This window comes from Pan paniscus, chromosome 2, assembly GCF_029289425.2.
Source record: "Pan paniscus chromosome 2, NHGRI_mPanPan1-v2.0_pri, whole genome shotgun sequence".
NCBI lineage: Eukaryota > Metazoa > Chordata > Mammalia > Primates > Hominidae > Pan > Pan paniscus.
This window is the reverse complement of record NC_085926.1, coordinates 152,226,597-152,248,474: the sequence shown is the minus strand read 5'-3', so window position 1 is coordinate 152,248,474 and position 21,878 is coordinate 152,226,597. Positions and strand designations below refer to the sequence as shown.

Sequence of the window (21,878 nt, the reverse complement as noted above, 5' to 3'; positions counted from 1 at the left end):
CCTCCCAAAGTGCTGGTATTACAGACATGAGCCACCGTGCCCAGCCCCAAAAACTTTCTAATGTCAGGGTCAAAAAATATTAGAGTTTAGACAAAGCCATGGTTACCTAGTTAGACTGGCAAAGTTACATTATCTACTTGCTAACTGAAAACTTTAGGCATTACATTTTCATTATCCTTTTTAAATTAAAAAAGTTCTATTCATTAAATAAAATTTCTTAGCACTCTTTCACAATATTTTTTCCTAAGATCTAAGATTGCATGCTTAAATTGGGTGAGGAAAATCCACCAATTTAATGAGATTCTGTAGTTTTAAAAGGAAAATGTTATGAAAATCTCTCAAGAGGGTCTTTAATGTGGATCTTGAAATCCTATGACCTCACAAAGTCACAATTTTTGTTTTCCTTTTTGTGGGAAACAGATGGAATTAGTAGGCAGACATGGCATTTGTTCATACAAATATCTGATTCACCTAGGATAGTACTATTTTAGAATTGTTTTCCTTCCATCCCACATGCTCTTCCTCTTCTTCCTTTTTTTTTTTTTTTCCTGAGACAAGAGTCTTGCTCTGTTCTCCAGGCTGGAGTGCAGTGGCATGAATGCACTCACTGCAGCCTCGATCTCCTGGGCTCAAGCTATTCTCCCACCTCAGCCTCCCAAGTAGCTAGGACAAGCTTTGCACCACGATGCCTGGCTAATTTTTGATTTTTTGTAGAGCAGGGTCTCCCTATGTTGCCCAGGCTGGTCTCTAATTCCTGCATCCTGCTCTTCTAATGTGACTTTGGCTCTACTCCCATGGTGTGCTAAGGCCCTAGCCACCCTTAAACCTAAGTGGACATCTGTAACTGCCTCAACTAGTAAAACACAGTGGAAGTGATGCTACGTGACATTTGATACTAGTTCACAAAGATGTCAAATGTCATGTACTTCCACTTTGCTTGGTGACATTTGCTCTTGAATCCAGCTGCGATGCTGTGAGGAGGCTCAAACTAGGCCACACAGAGAAACCAAATGGAGAGGCTATGTGTAGGTGTTCCAGCCCATAGCCAGACTTTATATTCTATAGAAGGGTAGGGTCACTTTTATCTTCATGTCCCTATCCCCACCTCCAAGTGGAAGTAGAAGTTAAAGATTTCATTTTCCAAGAACACTGAAGAAAATCTCCTTCACCCCCATGACTTTGTGAATATTACACCTATGAATAAGTTATATAAGAGTTGTTTCCCAGGGTACAGATAAAAAAAAAAAAAAAAGATGAAGAAGAAAAGATTCCCTGAAACTGAGAAAATTGTGACAGTTTCCAGTGGTGGTGTGGCTCTGTGTGGCTCACCTTTGCTGCATTCCAGATGCGATGGCAGGTGTGATGAGGAGAGCAGAAGCTGGACACCAAATGCTGTGGGTTTGAAAGCAATGGCTATGCATTCTGTGGCCCAGGCCACCATTAATGAAGAGGACATTTGAGAGAGACATCTTTGTTGCCTGCCCAAAGAACAGCACACAACAGAGGACCAGTAAGAGAAACAATGGCAATTATAATGAACCATTCTGTTTGTTTTCTGGCATTAGGTAATGTAAAAATTTTCGCAGTTCTGATCAAGGCAGGGAAAAAAGAAAAAGCAGGTGACAACTGACATTTTCCTTCCCATCAATATCTCTCAGGTCTTTCGTTGAAAATCTTCCTTTTGTGCAGATTTTTACTACAGTGACATTTGTACTAAAGTGTTTGCCTAAAGGAATAGGCTCAAGCAATACCTTAAATACTTCATGCTGAAGAAGTATGGAAAACATAGTAATTTTACATTTATAACTAAGAATCTACTTAGGATCAGCAAACATGAGGCGAAGGGCAGTAAAACAATTTATCAGAAAATAGAGATAACACTAACTTCCTCTGGGGCTGTCATGAGTATTGTGTGAAATGAGATAAGGAATTGTATTACTTTTCTAGTGTAGCCATAAGAAATTACTACAGTCTTAACTAACACAAATTTACTGTCTTACAGTTCTGTAGCATAATGTTTTGACAAGAGTCTTCATTGGGCTAAAATCAAGGGGTCAATATGGTTGTATTTCTTTTTATTTATTTATTTTTCTTCCTGTTAGATGAGCAACGTGCCGATGTCACAACAAGGTTCGAGGGTGGCACATCTCACACATGTGCACGAATACCCAATCATCATGCTCATGAACTGCAAAAGGATCAGTATGGTTGTATTTCTTTCTGGAAGCCCTGGGGGAGAATCTATTTTCTTTCCAGTTTCTAGAGGCTGCCTGAATTCTTTTGCTTGTGACCCCTTCCTCCATCTTCAAGGCCAGCAACAGCTAGTCAAATCCTTATGTCACATCACTATGACCTTCTGTTCTACCACCCTCTTTCACTTTTAAGGACCCTTATGATTACATAGGGCTCACCCAGATAATTCAGGATATCTTCCTATTTTAAAGTCAGCTGCATTCATCAGGTTTCCCAGAGAAACAAAACTAACAGGACAGATATAGATACACAGAAACTGAGCTATATCATGAGAGATTGGATCACATGATTATGGAGACTGAGAAGTCCCACAATATACTTTCTATAAGCTGGAGACCTAGGAAAGCTGGTGGTGTAGTTCTAATCCAAGCCTAAAGGCTTGAGAACCAAGAGTGCTGATGTCCAAGAACAGGAGATGGATGTCATAGCTCAAGAGGAGAGAGTAAATTAGCCTTCCACCTTTTCATTCTACTTGGGCCCTTAATGGATTGGATGAAGCACACTTACATTGATGAAGATGATCTTCTTTAGTCAGTCTATGAATTCAAATGCTAATCCCTTCCAGAAACACCCTCACAGACCTACCTAGAAATAATGTTTTACTGGCTCTCTGAGCATCCCTTAGCCTAATTAAGTTGACATATAAAATTAATTATCACATCGGCTGATTAGCAACCTACTTTGCCCTGGCCATGTAATATATTCACAGTTTCCAGGGAGTTTCCATGAACATCTCAGCCAGGCACAGTTGCTCACACCTGTAATCTCAGCACTTTGGGAGGTTGAGGTGGGAGGATCACTTGATCCCAGAAGTTCAAGACCAGCCTGGGCAACATAGCAATACCTCATCTCTACAGATAATAATAATAATAAAAAAAATAGCCAGGCATGGTGGTGTACACCTGCAGTCCTAGCTACTTGGAAAGCTGAGGTGAGAGGATTGCTTGAGTCTGGGAGGTCGAGGCTGTAATGAGCCATGGTCATGCAACTGCACTCCATCCTGGGCAACAGAGTGAGAGCCCACCCCCCCCCCACCAAAAAAAAAAAAAAAAAGACAAGGACATCTTTGGGGCCATTATTCTGCCACAAATGCCTGCCACTTAGTCTAATACCTAGCAAATGCTAAGTGACAAATAAACACTAATTCTCTTCCCCTCTTACTCTCCGTATTAGTCTGTTTGTGTTGTCATAACAAAACGCCACAGCCTGGGCAGCTAAAACAACAGAAATGTGTTTCTTAAAGTCTGGAAACTAGGAAGTCCAAGATCAAGGTGCCAGCTAATCCAGTTCCTAATGAGAGCTGTCAGCGAAGAGTCAAACTCTAAAACATTTGAAGAGATTTATTCTGTGCCAGATGCTAATGTCCATGGCCCATGACACAGTCCCAGGAGATACTGAGAACATGTGTCCAAGGTGGTCAGGGTACAGCTTTGTTCTATATATTTTAGGGAGACATAAAACATCAATCAATACATGTAAGATGCACATTGATTCCATCTGGAAAGGTGGGACAACTCAAAGGAGGAGGGAGTTTTCCAGGTCACAGGTGAATTCAAAGATTTTCTGATTGATTGAAAGAGTTTATCTAAACACCTGGAAACAACAGAAGGTACTGTCTGGGTTAAGATAAGGAGTTGTGGAGACCAAGGTTCTTATTATGCTGATAAGACCTCCAAGGTTGCAGGCTTCAGAAAGAATAGATTGTAAATATTTCTTATTCAACTTAAAAAGGTTCCAGACTCTTAGTTAATCCTCTTCTGGATCATGGAGAAGAAATGGAAAGGGGGAAGGAGGTTCTCTACAGAATGTAGATTTTCCCCATGAGAGACAGCTTTGAAGGGCCATTTCAAAATATGTCAAATAAATATATTTTGGGGTAAAATGCTTTCTTTCAGGGCCTACTACTATGTTGACATCATATTGCTACAAAGAGTCTGTTCTGTCAGTCTTAAGGTCTCTGCTTCAATGTTAATACTGGTCAGCTGTACCTGATTCCAAAGGAAGGAAGGTATAATGAGGCATGTCCAACTTCCCATTCCCATCATGGCCTGACCAAGTCAGGTTTACTTTAGGATGCTTTTGGCTTAGAGGACGGGTCCATTCAGTTGGTTGGGAGGGCTTCCAATTTTATTTTGGGGCAAGGTGTGGTGGCTCACACATGTAATCCCAGCACTTTGGGAGGCCGAGGCAGGAGGATTGCTTACACCCAGGAGTTCAAGGCCAGACCAGCCAAAATAGGGAGACCCCATCTCTACCAATCTTTTTTTTTAATTAGCTGGGTGCGGCAGTATGCGTCTATGGTCCCAGCTACTTTAGGGGGCTAAGGTGGGAGGATCACTTGAACCAGGGATGTTGGGGCTGCAGTGAGCCATGATTGTGCCACTGCACTCCATCCTGGGCAACAGAGTGAGACTCCATCTAAAAAAAAAAAAATTTATTTTTGGTTTACAGAGCTACTCCTGGAGCATGGATGGCTGCTGTTTTGTCCTCACATGGCCTTTCGTCTGAGAGGGAGGAACAAGCTCTCTGATGTCTCTTTTTAAAGGGCACTAAACCTATTATCAGGATCTCACCTTTATGACCTCATTTTGCTTTAATTACATTTTTTAGAGGCCTCTTCTACAGCCATATTGGGAGTTAGGGCTTCATCATGAATTTTGCATGAACACAAAGATTTAGCCCATAACACTCTCACCATTTTCTTCCTACTTTGCCCCTATCATCTTCAATATGCCTACTCAATCTCATCTCTTAGACAGTTGACACATTTTTCAAATCAGGAGTGCCCAATTGGGATGCTTTTATAGAAACTATTCATTCCTACGGCCTTAATCACATGTGCCAAGGACTCCCAAAACATATAATTTCAGTCTACTCTCTTTGTACTTTTAACGTTTCAACTTTTCTTTCTTTTTTTTTTTTTTTTTTTTTGACAGAGTCTAGCTCTGTTGCCCAGGCTGGAGTGCAATGGGACGATCTTGGCTCACTGCAACCTCCATCTCCTGGGTTCAAGTGATTCTCCTGCCTCAGCCTCCCGAGTAGCTGGGATTACAGGCATGCACCACCATGCACAGCTAATTTTTGTATTTTTAGTAGAGACGGTTTCGCCATGTTGGCCAGGCTGGTCTCAAACTCCTGGCCTCAAGTTATCTGCCCACCTTGGCCTCCCAAAGTACTGGGATCACAGGTGTGAGCCACCACACCTGGCCTCTGTGCTTTTAACTCTTACAACCTGCTTTCTAGATACTCCGTTTGTATGTTTCATAAGTTCCTCAAAGTCTACATGTAAAAATAAAACACATTAACTTGCCCTGCACCTCACCCCCAAAATGTTCCTTGTCCTGTGTTTCTCATCTCAGGATACAATGTGCCTCCCCATGGGTTAATAATTCAAATCTTAAACTTGGAGTCATTTAACCCTTCCAATTCTCCACATTCAATGAATCATCAAATTTAAGTAATTTTATCTTCTAATGTCTCCTGATTCCAATTCTTTCCACATGTAATGCCCTGTCATCCCATTTTGCCTCCCCTACATCACATTAACTAGTTTCCCTGTATCCACTCTTGTCTCCGCTATTTATTTCTAATTGAAGCAGTCAAAATAACCACTGCTCTGCATAAACATGTCACTGTTCTTTAAGTGGCACATAAGTTGTCCATAATCAGACCCCTATCTACCTCTTTGGCCTTCCCCATCAGGCTTTAAGATTCAGGGTAGTTGTCTAAGTTCTCCGATGTCTCACATCATTATCTGTCTTTACACATTGTTCCTTTCACCTGCCATACTTTTCTTCTGCCCATTAGTCTGGCAAAAGTCTACTTATCTCAAAAGTTGTTGCATAACTCACCTAACTCCAAAATTAAATTCTTTTGCTGTAGTATCTCATGGCTCTTAGGGAGGAAATACTTTTTGTCTACTTTCTTAGATTCAGTGTTTGCAGGCCCCAGACTTAAAGTGACAAAACAGATTAGCAAGAGAAAAGACAGACTTAACCACATACATAATAGAGTTCACAGAAAAAGGTGATTCAGGGAGGCAGAGTTCTGACTTATCTACCATCTTAAAAGGGGAAGGGAAGGGGAAAACAGCACTTATGGAAAAAACAAATGACTTTTAGTAAAAATAAATGACACCTTAAAACAGATGCCAGATATGATAGCTTTGTGACAATGTCTATTCAAGTGTGTTGCCAGCTACTAACCTCCAGTGATAAGAGTCAGTCTTCCTGGGTTTCCCTCCCAGGGAGGAGCTTGATTTGAATTCCTCCGTGTGGTTCTGCATTTAGACAGGTAGATTTCAGAAACTCAAATGTCTTTGCTCAAAATAATTTTTAGGCCACAATGGTGTATTGTAGACCCCTTCCTGGCATACAGCATTTCCCTTTCTTAATTCACTGCACAAAGATAGCCTTTGTCTTTCCCTTAAGACTGTAGGCAAATAAAAGCTCATGCCATACTTGCTTTGTTCAGTGAGTATTCCCAGCACCTTTACATCAGTTAACTGTAACATGAGCTGGATATCTCCTGGTGTACATCCAAGCCTGTGTGGCCCAATTACGTGATTATTCAAGAACAGCTTGTACAAAACACTCAGTGTGCTGGTTAATAAACAGTATGTGGCTTCATATGAACACATGAATCTTCAAAGTAGTTTATTTACATTGCCTAAGAGCTCTGCACCGAATTTGGGTAGACACGCTCATCTTAACACTATTGGATAAACGTACTAAATAGTGACAACACTTTCAAGGAGGTAAGGGTATTTTAAATTACATATTTGAATAGTTGTCAGGCTGTTTTCAAGACTAGGAGAACTCATTTTTTAGAGACTCTTCTTTAGAAGACGGCGAATTGATCCAAGGGTTCTTTTGTTTCAATCAACGTTTACTACCCTAGGACCTAAGCGCAAGAAAACTGCAGATTTACCAGGAATAAGAAAGTAAAAACCAAAAGCTATTGGCTCACTTGCTGGGCCTAGGGAAAGAAAATCTACGAGCCTTTGGCTGGCTGTTGCTCCAGAGGTACAAAGATAAACAACTCGGGGGCTCAGACAGAACCTGATCCCTGCCACCCTCCAGACCACCGGGGTCGTCCTCCCGTGACGTCACCAGAAACCACTGCTTGTGACGCTAAATGGCCCGCCCTCTTGCGCGGCGCTACGGAAGCAAAACGGAAGTGGCCGCACAGTGGCTTCCGGGCCCGGACGCCATTTCCAGCGGTTGCTGGTTCTGACGGGTTGTAGTCCGCCAGGACAATGAGTTATGACTACCATCAGAACTGGGGCCGTGATGGGGGTCCCCGCAGCTCCGGTGGGGGCTATGGAGGGGGGCCAGCAGGGGGTCATGGAGGTAACCGAGGCTCCGGAGGAGGCGGCGGCGGCGGCGGCGGAGGGGGTGGTCGAGGCGGCAGGGGCCGGCATCCCGGGCACCTGAAAGGCCGCGAAATCGGCATGTGGTACGCGAAAAAACAGGGGCAGAAGAACAAGGAAGCGGAGAGGCAAGAGGTAATCTCGGATTCAATAGTGGAGAGGATGAGGCAGCACAGGTTTTCTTCTCTCTCCCGCTGCCCCCTTTTTCTTGGTTTTGTTTCTTAAGTGATGCACGTGTTTTGTGAAATGTAAATGAGGCGCAAATATATTATGCTGGCGCTCCCCGTAGCGGGTGTACTGCGTAACATTAGCCATGCTCATCTGACCAAAAACAGGCAGGATTTATGCAGGCTGAATATATACTTTGCTTAAAGGACTTGAGAACTGTGACAAAGCAAATGTTAAGTTCACGTTCCAACCGAAATTAACTTTATTAGGAGTGTCGTTGTCGTATCTCTGGCCGTCCTTTCCCTTAGAATAATAATTGTCACTTTAAGGTCTTTGCCTGGTGAAGAAGCACATAGCGACCTTTCTACATTTGAGATAGGTTTGCACGGAACAAAAGCAGGCAGACACTGTTTTGGATGTGGATCATTCAGAAAAATAGTCCAGCTTTTATTATTAGTGTTAAAATTATCTGCAAACCTAGGTTTTTGTTTTTTATGTTGGGGTGGAGAAATTTCTATTGATGAGCAGATTCTCTTTGAAAAGGAAAATGAAAGGAATCTCCAGAGATGATTTGGCTTACTCTCCTCTCTTCAGGTGATTGTCAGGTTGATTTGTGTCTTAAAGATCTGTAGTAAGAGAAACAAAGTTCTCCGAGTGACTAGTAAATAAAATTCTAATAAAAAATAATTTTTATCATTAAGCAGGAACTTTCTTAGTATAGGCCTTTGGTGACTTTTTAAAAGCACCTTATAAAATGTATTATAGAGTGTAATTAGATCATCATTTAGGCAACTTTTTTTTTTTTTTTTAAGACAGGGTCTCACTCTGTCGCCCAGGCTGGAGTGCAGTGGCACGATCTCAGCTCACTGCAACCTCCGCCTCCCAAGTTCAAGCGATTCTCCTGCCTCAGCCTCCCGAGTAGCTGGGATTACAGGCGTCCGCCACCACCTCCGGCTAATTTTTGTATTTTTAGTAGAGACGGGGTTTCACCATGTTGGCCAGGTTGGTCTCGAACTCCTGACCTCAGGTGATCCACCCACCTCGGCCTCCCAAAGTGCTGGGATTACAGGCGTGAGCCACCACGCCAGGCCTAGACTACTATTTTTAAACCGTTCCATTTCTTTTTATTTCTTTTAACCATGTCATGTTCATTCAGGTGTTTTGGGGGCCTTATCCATTTATCTTCATAATTTAAACTTTTCTTTAAAAAACAAATCCATTTCTTTTACAGCCCCAAATTAACTTTTTTGTTGGGCATACTGGCTTGAAAATCAGGATACGGACGTCTAAGTAACTTTACAACTTTTATTTATTAAGGCTCTGTTTCAAACAAGGTTTTATGCATATTGCTGCAGGGACTTGAAGAAATGTGGTATTCAAAGAGCTTACAGTCTAGCTGAGAAAATAATACCTAAACAGATGAAAAGTTAAATAAGTCAGGAAAAAATGTTCATTATTGTTTCCACATGAAGGGTATAGCCAGTTGTGCAGTGGATGTTATGAATGGAACTTTTCATTTCTACTTGCGTTCCCATCCTCCTTTTAGTGGTGACACGACCATTTATTCACTTGCCAAGGCCAAATGAGATTTATCTTTGCTTCTTCCCCTTCATTTCAGCCAATCTCTGCCTTGTTAATATATCCCAATCTAACCACTTATCTCCAGAATAGTTACCATAGATCAAGCCACTGTTTGTTTTCTGTTCTTGCCTTCTAACTAGTCATCTAGCTTCCATTCTTTCTCTGCATTGTCTGTGCTTTACAGAGCCGCCTATGGTGATCTTTTAAAAGGAAAAATTAGATCATTTTATTACCTAATTCACAACTTCAGATTGGAAGTCATGTCACTTCTGTCTCAGTCTGATATATTTCAGTTGCATCTTGACGTGTTCTCTGGAAATCTTGGTAATACGGCTTCAACGTAACAGGTTTACCGCTGTGCACATTTCTCTGAGCCCATGTCTCCATTCTGATATAATTATAGTTTTTTTAGGCATACTTTATTTTTACTTTTTATTACAGTGTCATACTGTTCTCCTGTCCAAAATGTACCTTTCTTTCTTGTTTAAATAGGAGTATTTTTCAATGGGCTCGTCCCAGCTCTTCTTTGACCACCTTTAGCTTGATATCATTGTTTCCCAGTCAGAATTTCGGTAGCTTTCACTTTTAAAGTCATGTCATGTGTTTTCAAAATGAAGACTTTTTTTTTTTTTTTTTTTTTTTGAGTTGGATTCTCACTCTGTTGCCCAGTCTGGAGTGCAGTGGTGTGATCTCAGCTCACTGCACCCTCTGCTTCCTGAGTAGCTGAGATTACGGGTGTGCACCACCACACTTGGCTAATTTTTGTATTTTTAGAAGAGACAGGGTTTTGCCATGTTGGCCAGGCTGGTCTTGAGCTCCTGACCTCAGGTGATCCACCAGCCCTGGCCTCCCAAAGTGCTGGGATTACAGGCGTGAGCCATGGCGCCTGGCTGAAAATGAATGCATTCTAATGATGCATTCTTGAACAAATGTTCTTTCAACAAATATTTATTAAGGACATTATTTTTGTGACAGTATCTTAAGCACTGTATTAATTAATAAAATAGATATAGGCTCTACAGAGATTGTGGTGTGTTTGGAGCGATAAATAGAATACAGTATTAAGGTATTAGAGAATATGGGCTATCACCTAACTCAGGGCAAGGTATTTTAGAAGATTTTTCAGGGACAGTAACCCATAAGTTGAAACTTGAAAGATAACAAAGTGAATGTACGTGTGTGTGTTTGAAGTTTGGGGTTTGGAAAAGATTCCAGGCAAAGGCAGTAGCATGTGCCATAACATAGAGATCAAGGAAGCACATTTTCAGTTCGAGAAACTGTAAAAGATAAGAACATGGATGTGGAGTGTATTGAGATGAGGTTAGGGCAGTCAATTTCAAACTTGTTGGCCACTTTGCCCAAAAAGGAATGTATTTGAATTTACAACCCAGTACACACATATGTATAACTAGATGAAAAGTTTTGTAAAATAATATTTAATTATCTGCACATTGCTTTGAGGTTTTTTTGCTTTTGAACTTCTCTGTTCTCTTTTTATTAATGCTGGTCATGATCCTTTAATATAATTTCAGAAACAGCAATTTGAAAATCTCTGGGCTAGAAAAATACGCGGGGCCTTGAGATACATTGAGTCTTTCTAAGGACTGTAGCAAGTCATTAAAACATTTTAAACAAAGAATGAAATGACTGGATTTTAAATGTTTAAATTCACTCTGGTAGCAGTATAAGGAATGGATTGAAGAGAGGTAATCCTGGTTCAGGGGGACCAGTGAAGTAACCCTTGCAGTAACTAAGGTGAGAAATGGCAGCTTGAATTAGCACGTTGGCAGTGGAGATGGAGGGAAGTGGACAGATTAAAGTGATTTAGGAGGTAGACTCAAAATGATTTTGTGATGTATTTTATCTGAAGGGACGAGTACAGTGTTAATGATGACTCTTTTATGCCTATCTGTAAGGATCAGGCTTGTTGGAAGAAGGTAATAGGCTCAGCTATGGACACTATGAGTTTGATATTGTTACAGGGCATACAAATGAGGATTTGCAGGAGGGATAGGGCTGTGTAGATCTGATGCCTAGAAAAATCTAGACTGGAGATAAGTATTTGACAGTTAATGGGCTCATGGGTAGTAGTTGGAGTGTGGGAGTGAACAGTCAGAAATAGAGTGGGCCCAGCCTGAATTCTATAGACCATTGCTTCTCAGACTTGAATGTGCATAGGAATCACCTGACATCTTGTTAAAATGTAGGACACTGGTGGGATCAGAGATTCGACTTTCGTTACAGGCTCCCAGGTGATGCCAGTGTTGCTGGTCTGTAGATCACTCAGGCTGTCAAATACGGAAAATGAAAATTTAAGGACAGGCTGAGGAAAAGAAGGTTACAAAAGAATCTAGGAAAGATCAGCCAGAGAAGAGAAAAATAAGGTGTGTGTTGTTTTGAAATCTAAGAGTAGTGTTTAAAGGAGAGAAGAGCGTATCAACAAGAAGTAATTGATAGTGGCAAGCATGCACAAATGATGTAAGAGCAGAGAATGTCTATTGGATTTGTCAACAAGGTTGTTGATGATCTTAATGGGAGTCCTTTCTGTGGCATTGTGGAAGTAAAAGCCAGATTGCATTAGGGTGGCAAGTGAAACAGAGATTCAGAAGTGGAACATTTTCCAGTAGTTTTGCTGTGAAGATGAGGAAGAAAAATAGTGCCGTAGCTGATAGGGGTAGGGGAATTCACGAGAGGGTTTTTTGTTTTTAAGGTGAAGAGATTTGACCATGTTCATGCCCTGAGGGAAGCACCCAGTGAAGAGGAAATCAAAGTGGGCCAAATTATGCTGCAGTAATAACCAACCCCCAAATCTTAATGGTTTATAACAAGCAAGGTTTGATTCTCTACCACATTACTAAAAGAAGCAAACCAGGATATCGGTTGACTGCCTAATGTCTACTGGAGAGGTTAGAAATTTAGGAAAGCAAGGTAAATTTCAGTGAAGGAGGTGGCCCTGAGGACATGAAAGGAATTGGACTGCAGAGCTCAGGTTGAGGGGTTAGCCTTTAAAATGCACTTCTTTTATAACAAGAAAGAAAAGAGAAAAGGATAAATTCTGATACAGGTGGGTTTAGGTTTGGTGATAACCAACTGAGGACCTTTTCTTAGGGCTTTTGTTTTGTGAAAAACTGCGTGTGAATGTTGAGGGCAAACAAAAGGGTGGTATTGGCCTGTTACAGAGAATGGGGAGACAGTGTGAAGTAGTTGCAGATAATTAGAAAGCTGATAACATAAATTTGATGGACATCATTTAGGGTTTCTTGCCAGGAACTGAAAACTAGAAGCAGGGTATTTGAGAATGTCCAAGAAAGTGGGAAATAATCAAAATTCTACGATAAAAGAAAATAGTCATGAAAAAAATGTGTTTTGAGATTCTCCAGGCAAAGAGTGAAATAAAGTGAAGCGTGGTAGAACTAGAAAAAGGTTGTTGAGGGGGAGAGAGGCATCCTACAAAAAGGCAAGATCCAAGTTTGGAATTGAGGTATGTTCTCTGCTACCTGCAGCATCCAGAAACTCATTGTGGGGAGAACATCATTAAAAATACAAATGTTTTTATTTAGAGTGTAAATTACGTTTTCAAGGGCTAATCATACGTGCTCATTGTAAAAGATTCAGCTGTTCATTCCTTCTATTGACAGACTTCTCTGGGGCACATACCATGTACCAGAATTATATCTGGCAGAGACACTGCAAAAAGTATAGGATATGGAGAGTGAATAACCTCTTTTCAAATTAATAGTAATAAAAACAAGATCCTACTACACAACTGACTTATTTAATACTTTGGTCATCTTTCCTGTTTATATACTTGCAGAAAGATCTACCCACTGTTAACCACTGGGTGTACTACAATTCAACTAATTCCTTATTGATTAGCAGATGCTTACTTGGTACATACGCATTGTGTAAGGTATCTTAAAGTCTACCAACTGATGTTGACTTTTTAATGAAAACGAATTTTGTTGTGATAGTTTGGACTGAAAGATTGTGTAGATCTGTTTATTTTCAGTAGACTGTTATGTTATCCAGTAATTCACCTTTCCCGGGGGCGTGAAATCTCATAAAATTAGAATAATCTTTTGTGCTGTTACGGGCAGGAAGTGGGCAATGTATTGTGAAATGTCAATCTAGGAAATTGTTTACTAAACAAAATACAGAGTAATGAGTTAACATGGAAAAGTGCGAACTGTAGGAATAGCAGATATAGGTTATATTCTAACTAAACAGATACATCAAAAAACCTTAAGAGGACTTTTAGTAGAGACATTTTATGTCCTGACAACTGAAATTAGCCACTCATTTTCACTTCAAAAAAGGAGGTAACATATAGTTCATTTGCTTTGCTTCTTCAGGTTTGTTGTTTTATCACTGATTTCTCATATTTATTACATTAGGTTATCCTCCTACCCATGTAAACTTATTTGAGCTTTCACAAAGCATGTAATACTGATTAGAATTAGAATGTCTTATAAAACCCTGTCTCTTGTCTTAAACATGCTTATGTCTTGTTCTCCTGGGACACATACTACTCTACCCACCCTGGGTTTTCAAACTTTATGTTAAACTTTGTTGTGACCAGCTATTTTGGTGTTTGTTTAATTGGGATAGAATACAGTGAAGAGAAGATAAGAGTTGCACTGTACAGAGTAAGGAAAGTATTTTGTGAAATTACTTGTATATGTGTGTACTGGGTCATTAGTTTTACTGTGGATTGCTATAAAAAAAAAACAATTGAAATCTATTGCTCTAGATTTTACAGTATTTTACACATTGCTGTCTGCTTTCATCAGTCTCCTTACCCTAGCTCCTGCTTCCCTCTTTTCTCCCCAAAAATCAAAACCAAACCTCAAAAACCAAAAATACCTTGAAGATCATTCCCAACTGCCTAGTTGTTGGATACAGTAGTAATTTTTTCAGTTCTCTGCCTTACTTACGTCCATTTTATACTTCTGAGTCCTTTTTTAACACCTTTCTTCACTTCATAGGAGCGGTTTTCTCACTGTGTGCTCCTAGTCTTTTGTTTGTTCTCTTGATTATTCCTCTGACTTATTTTCTTGCCTTGGCCCCGTGAATGCCAGACTTGGTCATCCGTCTGTCCTCATCTTTGGAGGTGGTATTATTTGTAAATTAAGAGAATTCCTGTGTCTCTGTGATTTCAACTTTGCAGAACACTCCAAAATTTCTATCATAACTCTAAAAACACAACCTCTCAGAGATCAATTTCCATATATTCATCTACCTAGTCATTATTACAAGTCGGGAAATTTCATCTTTGTTCTTAATTGCCTAAAATCCAAACTTAGCATCCTATTGTGACCTCCATCACCACCACATGTATACAAAAATGTACAGTAACACAGAGCAGCCTCCTTTTAATGATTCATCTTACTGCTGCTCTCTCAGGATCCATCCTTGAATTTGAAAACAGTTCTTTGATTCTTTCTTCCTTTTTGTCTCTCCCCAACTTCCACCAAATAGTCATTAAGTCCTATGGTTTCTTTCTTTCGATTTTTGACTGTTTTCTTTTCGTTTATACTTTTACCTTCCTCCTCCTTTGGTTCTTTAACCTAACACACTCTAATTTTCACCACTCCGCATGTGTTTCCTTTTGCCTGTGGATTTATATGCACGTTAGAACCTAAGGTTTGTAGTCCCATAAATTTTGAAGAATCTGTTTTTCAACTTTTCAACTTACTATATCTAAATATAAAAAAGTCTCCAAAGAATTGGGTTTTGGCATTCATTCTCTTTTTTTTTTTTCACCTTGGACATTTCTTAGATGCGTAAAGTTTCTGCAGAGTTTCATAGTTCACCAAGGACCTTTATATTTGTCCAGTCTGTTGTGTTTTATTCTCATTCTTTGAAGCAACTGCGTCATTTGCCACATTGGATCACCTTATAAGCACTGATGAATTTTATTTACTCCTTCTGAGCTCAGCCTTACTTACCAATTTATTCTTCTGTTTAGTGTAAGAACTTTCAAATGTTCATTACAACCAAACTATTTTCAGTTTTCAACTTTTTTCGTAAACCATTTGAGTTTTAATAACTTTGAAATTTTAAGATAAGGAGAAATTCATAATAATTAGTATGTGTGGGTTGGGGGTAAGAGAACCAGAGTTGTAGGAAGAGACATAAATGAGCTTTCTTTGCCAATCATATTAGGGCTAATTTTATAAATGCTTGTTGGAAAAGGTCTAGAAGGATATGTACGAAAATTTTAACATTAATTAATTAGGTCTAGGAAGGGGGGGATTGGGCTAGAGGACACCTGTGGATAACTTTCTTTTATATGTATTTGTTGAACATATATTACTTAGCCTTTATTTTCTTCAGTATCAAATAATTTTTGCATATGCTTTCTTATGTTGACAAGGATGCTTTTTTCTTTGCACAAACTAGAGAGCTGTAGTACACATGGATGAACGACGAGAAGAACAAATTGTACAGTTACTGAATTCTGTTCAAGCGAAGAATGATAAAGAGTCAGAAGCACAGATATCCTGGTTTGCTCCTGAGGATCATGGGTACGACAAGAATTATTTTTTTAAAGAATAGGCAAAGAGTAACACTTTAATAATAAAAATAACATCTTTATTTTCTTCGATAAGTGAATTTTAACCTTTACGTACTTTTTTTCCTTATGTAGATTAAACAGATTTAGGAAATGACTTTTAAAAATTTAGATGGCATGTTTCCATAGGAAAGCTAAATGGTATGAATAATAGTGTATCTGGATATGAGATGTATTAAGTTGTTATTTATTGTTCTCCCTACCTGTCCTCTTTGTGTTTATGAAATTATTCTGTCTGGGAGATCTGCAAGAAGTGAAATTGCTACCATTTTAGAAAGATTACAAGAACTGTATCATTTAGAGGAAAAATTAGTACAAGTATTTCCAAGACTGTGTATTGTAGCATCCTATTTGTAGCTCAGAAAGGGTGGCAAGAAAAAAAGATGTTGTGACATAAAACAAGTTCGAGAAATCCAGAAAAAGAGAAACACTGTAAGTAACCGCAGTGAAGGAATGACTATTCTGTGGATTTTTATTTTTAACTATCACAAGGAATAACTTAATCTGGCAATATCTATTTAAAGGGAAGAAAAATTTGAATTTATTATAAGAATCCAAGTATATTTTCATAATTACTGTACTAAGAGAAAAGAAAAGCTTTGGATTTGGATGACTTTGAAATATTTCAACAGCGTATTGTTTTGTTTTGTTTTGTTCCAGTGTTTGAGTGGCTCATCTGACCTTTCTTCCTTTCTTATTTTGTCAAAACAGATACGGTACTGAAGTTTCTACTAAGAACACACCACGCTCAGAGAACAGACTTGACATCCAGGAAAAGAAGTTGATAAACCAAGAAAAAAAAATGTTTAGAATCAGGAACAGATCATATATTGACCGAGATTCTGAGTATCTCTTGCAAGAAAATGAACCAGATGGAACTTTAGACCAAAAATTATTGGAAGATTTACAAAAGAAAAAAAATGACCTTCGGTATATTGAAATGCAGGTAGTAGAAAGATGTCAAAAAATATTTTGTCATTTTTTTCTTACACTTGATAAAAATGTATGTATGGTTAGAGGTAGCTGCATGGCATAGATCAGTGAGATCCTCAACAAGACATCCTCTGTGGGAATTAATTTCTTTTCGAATGGTAGAGAAAAGCAGTGGGAATGGAAGTTACACATAACCTACAGTATCCTATCTCATCCACAGAAGCTTATGTGGTGAGAAGAAATGTTTGAGAAATGCTAGTGCCAATGAAAAAAAAACTTACTCTTCAGCTTTTCTAGGCCAGTTTAGTGAGGTGCCATGTGCAGTAAAGGCAGTTAAAATTGTAAAGCTTGTTCCAGATTACTTAATACATCTCCTTCTTTTTATAGATGATAAAATTAAATATTTCAAAAATTATGTGATGTGCTTTGTTCACTAACATTTTAAATACAGGACTATCACAACACCTGAGATCTCCTGAATTCTGATATTTTCTTTCTATGCTAGGCAAGATATTTTAAGGTCCCTTTCAGTTAAAACATAAAATTGTGTGATTTGTGGGTGTTCTAGAGATGTAATAAAGTGGTCTCATGTATGTATGTATATGTTTAAGAGAAATTACTGAGGAAACTCTGAGGGCCATATCCTTTGATAAAGGAAGGATATAGCACCTCCTATAGGAAAGAAAGGATCCCTTGGCTCACTGATGAAAGCTGAATTTCCTTAATAGGAAAGAAAGGATCCATTGACTGTTACTGATGACAGTTGGATTTCCGTATTAGAATAGATAAGCTGAGGTTGTCCAGGGCCAAATTGTGTAGCTCTTTGATGCCTGTTGGGTAAAAATGTGATTTGAAAATGGAGGAAATTTCAGGATGAATTAATTCAGAATCTTCTGGTTGAGAAGAGCTGCTTTAACAGCCTTAACAAGAAGAATTAGTGTCTTTCTCTTTGCTGTATATGATGGACAGAACTCATATACTAAAGATGGGTGATTGATCTAGTTCAGAGAAAGAAAAATGTGTAAAACATTTAAAAAGTTGGTGGTCTTCCTATTTCCCATATGTTGTCATAAATGCTTCATGTGTACTATATTATTTAAGCTTCTCAACATCCTTGAATAAGAGACTACATGTCTGTTGTAGATGAGGAAAAAGATTTAAGTGACCTACCTAAGGTTGCATAGCTCATAACAGAATCAGATCTAAAATTCAGCTGTGTTTAACAACTCAGCCTTTTAATCATTTTTAGCATGTGCAATATTTTTTCTTTATGTTCTTTAATAAACATTAATTTTCTACTTACTGGATGCCAGTTACTGTGCTATATATGTGTGCGTGTATGTGTATATATATATTTAAGACAGGGTCTCACTCTGTCACCCAGGCTAGAGTACAGTGGTGCCATCATGGCTCACTGCAGCCTCGACCTCCTGGGCTCAAGTGATCCTTCCACCTTAGCCTCCTGAGTAGCTGGGACTACAGGCATGTGCCAGTACGCCTGGTTAATTTTTGTATTTTTTGTAGAGACAGGGTTTTGCTTTGTTGCCCAGGCTGGTCTTGAACTCCTGGGCTCAAGCAATCCTCCTACCTCCACCTCCCCAAATTCTGTAATTATGGGAGTGAGCCACACCAGCCAGTTATGCTTATTACTGTTTTTGAAGAGTAATAAGATATTTCCTGTCCTCAGAGAGCTTATAGTTGAATTATCTCACATCTTTGTTATGGTCAAAAGTTAACAAAGTAGAAACTTTGGCTGCCTTGGGAAAGAATATTGGACTATACCTCTCTTTCCAGCGGCATTTACATGTATAAAGCAAATACGATTAATGCCAGTTTGAAATGCAGTGGGATAGCTTGTGTATAATTATGTATTAAGATGGTAACATTTGACTACCTGGGGTGTTAATACTTACGTCATTAAAAATAGTTTTTAGATAATTTAAAAATTATTACAAGATAAGTAAGTTATTACAAGGTAAGATAAGTGTGGTAGCTTTTGTTATTTTAAATGACTAGAATTCATTTCAGTCTTCACATTGACTGTTATTTTTATGGTATTGGTAAGAATTACCTGACCATAACAAACATGGCAATAATATAATACTAGATTACCAAAGACAGTTCTTTATTTATTAATTATATATATATATATTTTTTAATTATTTCCTTTTTTTTTTTTGAGATGGAGTCTTGCTCTGTCACCCAGGCTGGAGTGCCGTGGCACGATCTCGGCTCACCACAACCTCCACCAGTTCTCCTGCCTTAACCTCCCAAGTAGCTGGGACTACAGGCGTGTGCCACTATGCCCAGCTAACTTTTTGTATTTTTAGTAGAGACGGGATTTCACCTTGCTGGCCAGGCTGGTCTCAAACTCCTGACCTCATGATCTGCCTGCCTCGGCCTCCCAAAGTGCTGGGATTACAGGCGTGAGCCACCACGCCCAGCCAGTTTTTTCCATCTTAATAAAGGGTGTTTGTTAAAGCTGACTTTATTTTTATGCCACTGAAATTTTTTTTTTACATTATATGTACCTAGTTGAATGTAAACTACAGGACTGCTTCTTAAATGTTTTTATGTAATACGGGTATAGAGTTCCATAAAAGTTTTCAAAATTAGGAAGAAATTGTCACATAAATATAGGAAAAATAGTCATTCCTTTTGTAGTATTCTAATTGTAATTTAACACATTTGAAATTCATTGAGTAGCTTATATGTTTCAGAAACTGGTATTTGCTTTTTATATAAAGGTTTTTCATTTAGATCTTGGGGCAACCGTATGAGATAAAATCTTTGAGGCATTCATACTTTAAGTTTGACTTAACTGAGATCACAGCTCTAAAATGGCAGTACCAGATTTTCTGACTGCAGATATTACTTGTTTTAAGTTTTCTCTTACACTGAAAGGCAAGTATATCCTGAAATTTTTGAATCTGCTCCAGTACTTAATGTATTAGTAAATAGTGCACTGTTGGGTGGGAAAAACATAATGTAGAAATCAAATCTAAGATGAATATATAAAACATATTGAAAAATAGTGAAAGTAATTTAGCAATCATTAGAATACTGTTAGAGGACAGATTCGATTTCATTTTACTGCCACTGACTTAGAGCATTGTCTCTATTTTGCTGGATGTAATGGAGTTCTGGTTTTGAATGTTTCAGACATAAAAGGAATTGGTAAATTATTCTTTATAATGTTTTTACACAAGCCATGAGATAATAAAAATACTTTCGGATTCTAGCGAATTTACCCTGTGATGTATCCTAAATACCATGATTATAATTTGATTACATATCTTCTGTGAAAATTTAAAACTTTTTTTAAATTTCAGCATTTCAGAGAAAAGCTGCCTTCGTATGGAATGCAAAAGGTAAAGTGCTTTTTTCCACTATTTAATTTGATTTGCAAATTAAATACACAATTTTTTTTTAAAGCTCTATATCAAGAAAAAATGTAAATTAATGAACTTTCTTTTACAGGATAGTATTGGAAGTTAATTTTATTCTTTTGAATTAAGGACAAAAAGAAAAAAAGGTTCATAAACAATTTTCCTCATGTTTGCTCCTGTTTTTGTCCATAATTGAAATCTTTGAAATTTAAAAAGTAAAATTTCCTCCTATAAGTTAGTTTGGATAAATACCTTGCAGTTAAGTCAAGACCAAATACTTCAGTTAAAAATAATGTACAAATTATTGTATTAATTAAAATCAATGTACAAAAAAAGTACTACTAAAAATACAGTTAATTTTAATTTATTACACTATATCTTAACATATGATTACCCTATGTAGAATAATAGGATCTCTCATCCTTCTCTATTTTCTCAACCTTATTTTATTTTATTTTACTTTATTTTTTACTTTTCATAGCACTTGTTACCACCTGACATCTGTTTGTCTTCCCCTCCCAGGCCAGTGTAAGTTCTTGAGGATAGGATTTGTTTTGTTCACTCTGTGTCTCCTGACTCAGAACAGTGCCTGGCATTCTAAAGACTTCCAGTAAATAAACTTCTGATTGGATGAATCACATTTCACTTCTCAGTATTTACCAGCTATAATTTCAGTGTTCAAACTTAAAACTTTTTCTGATATATACACATCTATGTATGTATAGTGTTAGAATAAGTGGGGAATATATATATGTGTATATACATATATACACATATATATATATTTTTTTTTTTTTTTGAGAGGGAGTCTTGCTCTGTCGCCAGGCTGGAGTGCAGTGGCGCAATCTCGGCTTACTGCAAACTCCCGACTCCCGGGTTCAAGCGATCCTCCTGCCTCAGCTTCCCGAGTAGCTGGGGTTACAGGCACCCACCACGCCCAGCTAATTTTTGTGTTTTTAGTAGAGATGGGGTTTCACCATGTTGGCCAGGATGGTCTCAATCTCCTGACCTCATGATCCGCCTACCTCAGCCTCCCAAAGTGCTGGGATTATAGGCATGAGCCACCATGCCCGGCCTAAGTGGGGAATTTTTAAAAGGTAGGTTTTCAAGTTAAATTGTTTTATACATAAAAATAATCCCTAACATCCCTTTGAGGTAGTAAGATGACTTCGTTTATACAGTGAATATTATTATTAAAAATATTAATGTATACAATTTTGAGGAAGAATGAAACCCAAATATGAGGTTTTCTAGATAGCTTTGGTTTAGATATTCAATGACTTTATTTTAATTATTTGAAAGGAAGTAATTTTAAAATACAATATTCTCTTCCTTGCTCCTAAAATGGCATACAAAACTTGTTCTGCAGACAAAGCCATATTTGTGAATTATATAAATTTGTAATGTCCTCAATAGTTGTTTAGGCCAGGAGTTTGCTTCTGTACTCAGTAGCCCCACATATCAACATTATTTTAATTCTTCTCCATGGAACTTATAAGCTGTCTCTTCTTGTTTATGTCAATATGTTTTTCTTTAACAGTGCTTTGGCTTTGTTCTTTATAATTTGGTGCACTTATCTCTTGCAGGTTGGTAGATCCAGATATCCAAA

At 38.3% G+C, this 21,878-nt stretch overlaps 1 protein-coding gene and 1 non-coding gene across 2 annotated transcripts in view; one reads left to right on the top strand and one right to left on the bottom strand.

Annotated features, from left to right (window-relative positions):
• Positions 1 to 2,096: 2,096 nt before the first annotated feature.
• On the bottom strand, positions 2,097 to 2,200 carry LOC112439483 (small nucleolar RNA U13). The gene has a single exon (XR_003027758.2). It is a non-coding gene; the product is annotated as a small nucleolar RNA U13 (small nucleolar RNA).
• Positions 2,201 to 7,392: 5,192 nt separating this feature from the next.
• The window catches only part of DHX36 (DEAH-box helicase 36), a 50,972-nt gene continuing 36,486 nt past the window's right edge, over positions 7,393 to 21,878 (top strand). The window contains exons 1-4 of the mRNA XM_003826444.7: positions 7,393 to 7,759; positions 15,776 to 15,900; positions 16,659 to 16,893; positions 20,213 to 20,251. Of these exons, the coding sequence (XP_003826492.2) occupies positions 7,511 to 7,759; positions 15,776 to 15,900; positions 16,659 to 16,893; positions 20,213 to 20,251 (648 nt within the window). The 5' untranslated portion in view covers positions 7,393 to 7,510. The remainder of the gene's footprint in view (positions 7,760 to 15,775; positions 15,901 to 16,658; positions 16,894 to 20,212; positions 20,252 to 21,878) is intronic.